Source organism: Hippocampus guttulatus, chromosome 9 (assembly GCF_054856545.1).
Source record: "Hippocampus guttulatus isolate MCC_2025c chromosome 9, RoL_Hgut_1.0, whole genome shotgun sequence".
Lineage (NCBI taxonomy): Eukaryota > Metazoa > Chordata > Actinopteri > Syngnathiformes > Syngnathidae > Hippocampus > Hippocampus guttulatus.
The window spans coordinates 14,334,156-14,344,575 of NC_141269.1; the positions used below are offsets into that span (position 1 = coordinate 14,334,156).

General features: G+C 41.6%; 1 protein-coding gene across 6 annotated transcripts; it reads left to right on the top strand.

Annotated features, from left to right (window-relative positions):
• The first annotated feature begins 261 nt into the window (after positions 1-261).
• Positions 262-9,371, top strand: slc25a23a (solute carrier family 25 member 23a). 6 transcript variants are annotated; one of them, XM_086120374.1, is made up of 12 exons: positions 262-562; positions 861-994; positions 1,972-2,182; positions 3,704-3,827; positions 3,937-4,024; positions 4,414-4,525; positions 4,715-4,873; positions 4,968-5,120; positions 5,670-5,783; positions 5,893-6,060; positions 6,148-6,295; positions 8,307-9,371. In XM_086120374.1, the coding sequence occupies exons 3-12, from the start codon at positions 1,988-1,990 to the stop codon at positions 8,516-8,518; spliced, it is 1,473 nt and encodes a 490-aa protein (XP_085976500.1). In that variant the 5' UTR covers positions 262-562; positions 861-994; positions 1,972-1,987; the 3' UTR covers positions 8,519-9,371. The 6 variants fall into 6 exon arrangements, with proteins under 6 accessions (XP_085976500.1, XP_085976503.1, XP_085976499.1 ...); XM_086120377.1 differs by having other exon boundaries at positions 905-994; XM_086120373.1 differs by having other exon boundaries at positions 262-1,172.
• The last annotated feature ends 1,049 nt before the right edge of the window (positions 9,372-10,420 follow it).

Genomic DNA, 10,420 nt, shown 5'->3' on the forward strand with positions numbered 1-10,420 from the left:
GGAAAATTAAAATTTTAAATTAAGGAATTGAATAACATTATTAATTATCAGTTGTGTTATGTTTTACTTTGGGAGAATCATCATCACGTATTCGTGATTCATGTAATGACAAAAAGGGTTTTGTTACAAGCAAAAAAAAAAAAAAAGGTTAGGAATAATAGCTGCGCCCCTCCAGGACGAGGCTTTCAAAATCAGGAAAGCGGACTCAACCGTCAAGAATCACATATGCAAATGACTCAATTTCATCGTAATGACAAAAGCCGACTTCAGACTGCAGGCTTTTCAGGAACACCAGGGACCTCTTTTTCGGACTCTCTTAACGTCGGAGGGCGTCACCCGAGCTGGTGCTGGTCTCGCTTCCTGGTCCCGAGGAGGAGGCGCTCTCAAGCAATTTGACGCGACACTTGAAGAGGTTCGTTTTGGCTAACAACACGTCCGTGGGCAACAAGAACCTCCTTCGGACCACCATGTCCGCAGAAATTTTGTGTGATCGATCGCTTTCAAGTTGGAGTCCTGATCCTCTGTATCGTGCCATGGAAGTCGGGAGGTAAACAGCGAACGAGTGAGTTGCTTCAATAAAAGAGGGTACTGTACACACATAGAGCCTGTATTGTATTATTTTAATTTGGTTAAATCCCCGTTAAAGACCTATATGGTAGAATCGCAGTTATAAGCTCCTTGGTTTTATTTTACTCGAAATGTCAATTGTGTTGTCTAAATAGCAAAAATACATTTTAATCCAATAAGCAGTCAGCCAAGGTCAGTGGAAGTACTCTACATGTACTGTATATTCAACTGGCATTCTCTATCTGTGATGATTAATCATGTGACATTCCATATTAGCTCTGCTTTTATTTCAGATCGCATCCATCCATTCATTTGCTAATCCACTTATCCTCACAAGGGTCACGGGCTTGCTGGAGCCTATCCCAGCTGTCTTGGGGCAGTAGGCGGGGTACACCCTGAACCGGTTGCAAGGCAATCCCAGCACTATGTAAGTCCCCCCTTTGAGATTTGAACCCAGGACTTCAGGTTCACAAACAAATGTCAGGGTGGCTACAGGTTTGTCAGGGCAAAGCTTTATTCAGCTTTATTTATACAGCACATTTGGTCCGGATAATGGATGGATGGATTTCATAAACAAGGCAACTAACTCAGTGTGCTTCACACAGGTAAAGACATTCCACCTAAAAGCATTTAAAAACACAATGGCTATCAACATTAAGAAAAAGGGAGAGAGAAAAAAAAGAACATACGTTGACAACATTAAACACATAAACAGAAAACTTTTAAAGCACGTAGAACATTTACAAGTAAAGAAACCAAAGTAGATTTCTAAAATTACCAAAAAAACATACTGTGAACTCAATTTAAATATTAAAAAACCTTATTCAAAGGTACGGGAAAAAGCAAATTGATACTTTTAGCGAGAATCAATTACATTTGATCATAAATGCATAGATTTAAAAGACATGCCAGTATTCTCAATCTGTCTAGTCCATTTATCATTTTCATCTGTAGGCCTGTGACTATCATACTGTTATGATCAATCCAGTATAGTGTACAGTTTAAAGTAAAACAGGTTATCTTGTGTAGTGACTGCAAAATTATGTCTTGACTATGACTCCGTATGACTTGGCTAACCCAAGTGATGACTTGCTTGAAATTTAAGGGGGACTTGACTTGCCAGACTGTAACTTGGGACTTGCTTGAAACTTGATGGTTAGGATTTGTGACTTGCTCATGACTTTCATAAATGTAACCTACTTTTGCCTCTGCAGAGGTTTAAAGCAGAAACTTTGAAGGTACTGTACCAGCCCGGTGACAGGCCATTGTACCGGTACCAAAATTATGCATGTATTTTACAATTTTTGTCCTGAGTATGTATAAGTGAATCTTAAAAGATGTATAGTGTGTATTGTTGGAAGTCGGGCTTCAGTGATTCAATTGATCCAATGCATTCTACCCCAGCTGACTGGGCACCACCATGGCCCCTGCAAGGACTTGGCACCTCTGGGCCCACTGCCAGGACAGAACGTCCTCTGGACCAGACCAGGAGAGGGAGAAATTCTGGGAGGAGCTGTTTGATCAGCTGGATATCAACAAAGATGGATACATTGACATACATGAACTTCGTAAAGGGCTAGCGGGTCGAGGGCTATCCAGAGCTTCGCTGGAGAGGGTAAGACCTGCACTCACCTGCACTACCATATCATGCAGTGGCAATGAAGTATGAAGGGGAAAACCAGCTAGTGATTGAATTAATGGAGCTTTCATCATTTTGTTTTCCAACTTAATAAATGAGTCTGCTGTTCTTTTGCTCTGCAGCAGTTGCGCTCACCTAAAATGATTTCAGTCTTCAGGTATTTAAATGTTTAAAGTCCCTCTAATGTGAAAATAAACATGCCTTTTAAATATACAGTATATATTTTTGTTTTTGCTGAATTCACTCCATAGGATTTTTAATCGTAACAACATAAGCAGCTCACCTTAATATTGTGTACACATTGTCTGTCTCTGTCTTCTTCCATCTTAGTTTTGGTCAAAGCATGTGGGTCATTTTGTTAGTTGGCTGTCACTTCCACAGTGTGTGCATTTGTGTGCAACATGATGTCTATTTTGGTTGCGTGGGGCAAGACTTTGTAAGATGAGAATGGCAAACTACCATGGTGACAAACCACCAGTGGCTGCCAGCGCTCTACTGCCCTTGACCGCAAAAATAATAATTTCAATAAATTCAGGATTTTAAAACGTGTGTTTGAAATTTTCTTTTCACCATGAGTGAGTGTTTAAAGGAGAATTCAAGTCAAAAATGGTCTTAACAATAATTGGCCTTAATTAGGTAGCCAGGCGTTTGTGCGTGTGGTATAAAAATGAAGTGTGTCTTCATTTTGGTGTTGAGACAAGTTTAGTATAGTGTGTTTGGGACCGCGTTGCGCCTCACTTGGGGTTCCAGTACATGGAGCTGCCGTGCCCCTTCACACCTGACAATTGGGTCACAAAGTAGTGTAAAAACAGGTACAACTTAATTTTCGTGCTGGGGCAAGTTAGTTTAGTGTGATTGTGAGTAAATTTGGGAGACCGCGCTGCTTGTCGCCAATCGGCGCATCTGCCAATTTAATGAAAAATTTTAGACTACCTGTAACTAAAACCACATATTTTTTTGTTACTTGTGGCACATTTTGGGAGAATTTTTTTTCTAATTTGACGTGGTGCAACTGGGGTCACCAACCTTTTTGAAACTGAGAGCTGCTTCTTGGCTACTGATTATTGCTAAGGCCTACCAGTTTGATACACGCTTCTGAAATAATGACTCCACTCAAATTACCTTTAGTAATGTTCTTATTATGTTATTGTTAATCATTCATGATATTAATTTATGTGAAGATATTGAACATGTTATTAATTTCACACATTAACTAGGAAACACTTTATTTCTATAAAACTCTGCCAGTGTTGAGACATGTGTTTTCAAAACACGGACAATCGCAGATAAAACACAACGTCTCATCATTGGTGAGCTGTTTTCCGAAGTGGCCAGTGGGCTACTCATCTGGTCCTTGGGGGCTACATGGGTGTCCATGACCTTTGTTGTATAACCTCGGGGATGTGCAACTTAAAAGGTTCCAGAAAGTTCCACTGAAAGCTCCCAGTGACAGCACTTTATTGACCCATTTTCAGACCCAACTGTCTGTGTTTTTAGATTGTAAAAGCAGGAGACACCAACGAGGATGGAGTGCTTGACTTTGAAGAATTTACTCAGTACCTTCGCACCCATGAACAGCAGCTCAAAGTCATGTTTCGCAGCCTGGACAAGAACAATGACGGTCTGTGGCAGCCCGCTGAACATATTTCAATCACCATAACGGGCCCCTTTGCTTTAAAATTCACATATGCCACTTCTGTTACTTTATATATCTGGGTGGCGACATCAAGGTGAGATTGATGCAACGGAGATCCAGCAATCTCTCCATGCTGTTGGCTTAGACATCAGTCTCAGGGCTGCTACCAGGATTTTGCAAAGGTCTGTAACCGATGTGTCACGATTGCAAAATCATGAACATGGTCTCCACTGCTTTCATATAAGTACACTCTTGACCGCACAACGTTATGTTTGATCTTGTTTTTAGCTGTAATGTAATTGCATTGCTTTTGTTTTGTTTTTTTGCCAGCCTATTTCACTGTGTCTTCCAACTTTCAAAGGTTTTCAAGGCTTTTATTTACAAATATGATGAACGTCTTACTTTTGTGTCTTAAAACTGACTATTTTTCCTGCTCTGTTGGTTTAGTACTGTACCCGTATATTTTCATGTTGGCACTGTTCTGGTAAAGCACTGTGGTATTTTCGATTCCATTTCCACTTATCTCCCTCTTTACTCAAACCTTGTTTATGTTTATGTGTGCGTCAACCAGTATAGACAAGGATGGGACCATGACCATTGACTGGAATGAGTGGCGGGACTACTTCCTGTTTAACCCAATCACAAACATGGAGGAAGTGGCGCGTTACTGGAAACGTTCAATGGCAAGGCTACACACATTGGAAATATAATATAAAGAGCTCAATGACTTTGAGAAATCAGTTAGGCTTGATGTATTTGAAAGCATCCAAGGCAACGCACATTCCTTGCACCTGAAAATAACAATGGAAATGTCATTGGCATTTCTTTGGAAACAAAAAAAAATATCAAAATGTAATCCCTGCCTTTCTCAGATGTTGGATTTAGGTGAGCAGATGACAGTTCCAGATGAATTTTCAGAAGAGGAGAAAAAGTCTGGCTATGTGTGGCGGCAACTGATGGCAGGAGCCTTGGCTGGATCCATATCACGGAGCGGGACGGCTCCCTTAGATCGTCTCAAAGTCTTCCGGCAGGTCAGTCAGTCGCGTATTAAAGGGCCACTCTTATTTACTGTTCATTGTCAGTAAGTGTCACACATGGAAACATCTTCATTACATGCTTTGGCAGGTTCATGGTTCCTCTCTGTTTAGTGGGAATGTGCTGGGTGGTTTTCACTACATGATGAAAGAGGGAGGAGCGCAGTCCTTTTGGAGAGGCAATGGAATCAACGTTCTTAAAATTGCCCCAGAGACTGCAATCAAATTTACAGCTTATGAAAAGGTGAATAACACTTGCATCCTTTCCCTGTTTGTATTCAGTGTCTCTCAACATTTTTAGCACAAAGGTACAAGAACCATTTTGTACGCTTCAGTTTGTCAGTTTGCTCAAAGTAATACATAAAAAGTATATGACTCATCTCCATGTAATATTGTGGTGAGATTGTGCATGTACCCACCAACATTTTAAGTAAATTCTCTAATCATCAAAAAAATGACAGAGAAATTAATTTTCTCTTTTCTGACATTTGGGTAATCTCCCCAGATTTAATTCGCATCATTTTGTCATGCTCACTGCACCGTATGCTATGATTTGTTTTACTAGTAAAGCATTTCCAGAATCAATTTTCCCCCAAACCTTGTTTTAGAGCTGTATGTTCTTTTGTTCGAATTTTTACCGAGGTCCATGCTCTCCTGAGTGTCATGGTTTTAATGTTTGATTGACTCTTGTTCATTCCATCTTGAGCCAGAGAGCTACACTCCATACTTTGTATAAATGAATTGGATCAATTGTGTTCCTTGTGTTTGATTTGGTGAACTACCTTGTTTCTAGATCAAGCATATAATGTATGGCAGAAAAGACACAAAAAATCTGAGGGTTCACGAGAGATTTCTCGCTGGCTCGTTGGCAGGGGCAACTGCTCAGACAGCCATCTACCCATTAGAGGTGATTTCAAGTCATAACACACATCCTCAAGACAGTAATTGACAATGCATACAGTAATTTTCTGTGCGTTCCCTTTCTTTGTGTCCATCGCTTTCTTTTTCCTCGGCAGGTGCTGAAAACCCGACTCACGCTTAGAAAAACAGGCCAATTCTTAGGAATGTCTGACTGTGCCAAGCAGATCCTGCAGAAAGAAGGCATTGCAGCCTTCTACAAGGGTTATGTGCCTAACATGATGAGTATTGTGCCTTACGCCGGGATTGACCTGGCAGTCTACGAGGTCAGGTGGACATCATGGTAGCATCTATCTACGGGACACTCTCTGTACATGTGGTTTATTTCTTATAACTTGGTATCCATTCCCCAGACACTGAAGTTCGCATGGCTAAGTAGGAACAGAGGAGTTGCGGACCCAGGGGTCATGGTCCTGGTTGGCTGTGGTGCAATCTCCAGCACCCTTGGGCAGTTGGCAAGCTACCCTCTTGCACTGATCCGCACCCGAATGCAAGCTCAAGGTTAGGTGAACGCAGTACAGCAAATATCATATCTTCCATGGAATGCTTAGAATGTTGTTGTTAAATGCATTTCAGCCACAATTCAGTATATATACAGTATATATATATATATATATATATATACTGTATATACACCGTGTTCCAAATGATATGCAGATTAAGTAATTTTTCTGGGTTTCTCAAATAGTCGATGCAAATGACAGTTCGCATCATTTTCAAATGCTCAACATTGGCCGTTAAGTCATATGTTAGATCAGTGGTTCTTCACCTTGTTAGAGGTACCAAACCCAACCAGTTCATATGCATGTTCACCGAACCCTTCATTAGTAAAAAAAAAAAAATATATATATATATATATATATATATATATACTGTAAGTCCTAAGAAGCCAGGTCAATGGCAAGAATAAGACCCGGGCAATAAACAGCTATGCCCTGCCAGTGATCAGATACCCTGCAGGAATAATAAGGTGGCCAAAGGAAGAGATTCAGACCACGGACATTAAGACCAGAAAGCTCCTAACCATGCATGGAGGGTTCCATCCCAAATCCAGCACCCTGAGACTGTACGCAAGCCGAAAGTAAGGAGGCCGGGGACTAGTGAGTGTGAGAGCCACTGTCCAGGATGAAACATCCAAGCTCCATGAATACATCAAGGAGAAGGCTCCAACGGATGCCGTACTCAGAGAATGTCTCAGACAATGGGGAACAGAAGATGAGGTGCTGGAAGAGGGACCATCATGGGAGGACAAGCCCCTACACGGGATGTACCACCGGACCATAACTGAAGTGGCCGATCTCAAGAAGTCCTATCAGTGGCTAGAGAGGGCTGGCCTGAAGGACAGCACAGAGGCACTCATCCTGGCTGCTCAGGAGCAGGCCCTGAGCACCAGAGCCATTGAGGCCCAGATATACCACACCAGACAAGACCCAAGGTGTAGGTTGTGCAAAGAGGCACCTGAGACGATCCAACACATAACTGCAGGGTGTAAGATGCTGGCAGGGAAAGCCTACATGGAACGCCATAACCAGGTGGCTGGCATAGTCTACCGAAACATCTGTGCGGAGTATGGACTGGAAACCCCAAGGTCAAAATGGGAAACACCTCCGAAGGTGGTGGAGAATGACAGAGCGAAGATCCTGTGGGACTTCCAGATCCAGACTGACAAGATGGTAATGGCGAACCAACCAGATATCCTGATCATAGATAAAGGGCAGAGGGAAGCCCTTGTAGTGGATGTAGCGGTCCCAAGTGATGGAAACATCAGAAAGAAGGAACACGAGAAACTCGAGAAATACCAAGGGCTCGGAGAGGAGCTGGAGAGAGCCTGGAAGGTAAAGGTGACAGTCGTGCCTGTGGTGGTCGGAGCACTCGGGGCAGTGACCCCCAAACTAGATGAGTGGTTGCAACAGATCCCGGGAACAACATCGGACATCTCAGTCCAGAAATGTGCAGTGCTGGGAACAGCAAGGATACTGCGCAGAACCCTCAAGCTTCCTGGCCTCTGGTAGAGGACCCGAGCTGAATGAGGGACGGACACCACCCGAGGGGGGGTGAAACGAGGAATTATTATTATTATTTTTTTTTTTTACGAATTCAAGACATTAAAAAAAACACATTTATTAAAAACAGAAAAAAGTAAATAAAATTAAATGGCATAACTATAGGGTTTTTAAATCGTATGATTTACTATCACGACAGTCACACAGTGACTACTGAGAGAACTAAACTTCCCGCAGCACTGATTGGACAAGCCATGTAATGTGATCATCTGCAGCCAGCGATGGACAAGCGGGCGTGTCATAACTAATTGGCAACTTGAATCGGGTGTGTCTTAACCTCCATGGCAGAGGCTCTGTCGAACCCCTGAGACGATTCACTGAACCCCTAGCGTTCAATCGAACCCAGGTTAAGAACCACTGTGTTAGATACATGCTGCTCCAATGGAGCACAAAACATCTTTTGCAGTCGTAGGTGAGGTTGTTCATTGAGATTTCTCTCTCTCCTTTAGTCTCAATGAAAGGATCCACTAAGCCATCAATGACCACCTTGATTCACACCATCTTGACCCAAGAGGGTGTGGCCGGCCTGTATCGAGGAATTTCCCCCAATTTGCTGAAAGTCATCCCCGCTGTCAGCGTGTCGTACGTTGCATACGAGTACACGAGGATAGCTCTGGGAGTGGACGTGGAGGGTAGGCGGGGAGCGAAAGGGAAGGTTTAAAAATGTGCGGCTGGTTTGATGTGACTTCGCTCTGCAAGATCTGTTCAGATCTGTTAAACCTGCACGAAGAAGTGGACTTTGGTGGTGCATAGATTCACAGTCCCGTGACTGCAAGCCTTAATGGACAAATACTAAAAGTGATATTACTCACTCCCCTGCCATTGGATGACCTCACAAGAACATAGAAGATGTGTGAGTTCCATTGCACTGCATGCACTTAGTCATAGTATCTGCATTCATATTTACACGTGACGACTTGCATGAACTGACCTGAGAACCAGCACGTGCACCTCAAAGGGGTTGTGTGTCTCCAAACGCAAGAGGGTTTTCTCAGCCTTTTTTTTTTCTCCTGACAGGGGTAATGTAGAGAAGATAGACGACTTTCAAGAGCATTGTTCCACTGTCCGAAGGTTCACCTCAGTGTTTTAGTTTGTGGACTGAAATGTCTTAAGCAGAATGACGGAAACACTGAAGCACAAAACAGTTCATTGAACAATGGTTATCTGCACAACAATGAACATTCAAAGAATAAATGTAGAATAAGATCATGTTGAGTTGTGGTATTACAACCAAAACTCTATAAAAACCTCACACTTGCACTGGTCACATCTGGAGACGATGTCTCACAGTCTCTCTTGATTTGCAAGTAGAAGACATTGAGTCAGCTTTTAAAAACACTACAGTGTAAATTGTATTATGGCCTTTACATTACCTCCTCTCATTTTTAAAATACAAAGATTTTCGAACTCTGTTGGAGTAATGAGGGAGCATGATTTTTTATTTTTCCAACAAATACCTTCTGTACCTATATTTATGTTTCAATTGTTATATTTATAATAAATGCAAATTTAGATATTTGTCTTTTGAATTACCTGATATCAAATGTCATGATGTATATCGGGTGTTGGCCCGTTTGGTTGATGTTATATACAAAGGGTCCTTTGCTTTATCATGAAGTTGTGTTCCACCGTCAGGGGCAATCTGAGCAAATCTGCATAGTCTATCACTAACCTGCGCTAACACATAGGTGAAATCATAATTACAATAAAGATTTGCATGAAAACATCTCTAGGCTTTCAACAAAAAACAACCAAATGCAATCTATCCAATATATTGCAATACTGTATATGTATTATACCGGTACACATTGATATTATCTCTGAGGTCTACAGACAATTCCTTGGACTTCATTTTTGGTTTGTACACTAGCATGCATTGTCTACGATGCAACATAGAAATGTCGGCTTTTACAAATCACTCAACTGACCACAATTTTACAAGTGGGTTTCGTTTGACCTCTAAACTTGAATGTCCAACTGCAATGTTTTCATTACTTTTTTGCACAACTTTGTGTGGTCTGACAAGGAGCGGATCGGCAAGTTCCCAACAGGTGTTTAATCCAAGAATGGCTCAATATACATTATTTCTTGGTTCAATTGGAATGGGTATTTAAACAGTCCCCTGCATCATGCTGTCTACATTTTGGCACCAGGAGACCAAGACAACACCAAATAATTGGTCGAAAGTACCTTGCAATTGTGAGGCTTCAAAGAGGATGTGCTCAGAGGGAAGTGGACACTGAGCTTTGAGTGTCACAAGGTGTTATCAGCACGTTGCAACAGAAATACAGAGGCTGGAAGAGTCACAGAAACACACAAAAGTGGACATTATTTAAAATGTAGACCTATTTGTCGCTTCATTGATCAAACATCTGGAGTAAATTTTGTCGTCAAGCCTTTTGTTATCAAACCATTTGGAGAACTTCAAATTGTGTAAAAAGTACTGAAACATTGAACAATGTGAAAAAATAAACTTTTCTTGATATGCAAAGACACAAATAAATGTAGACCTAAAATAGAGCAGAACTTCTCTTTCTAACCATGCGAAGAACAAAGATAATTC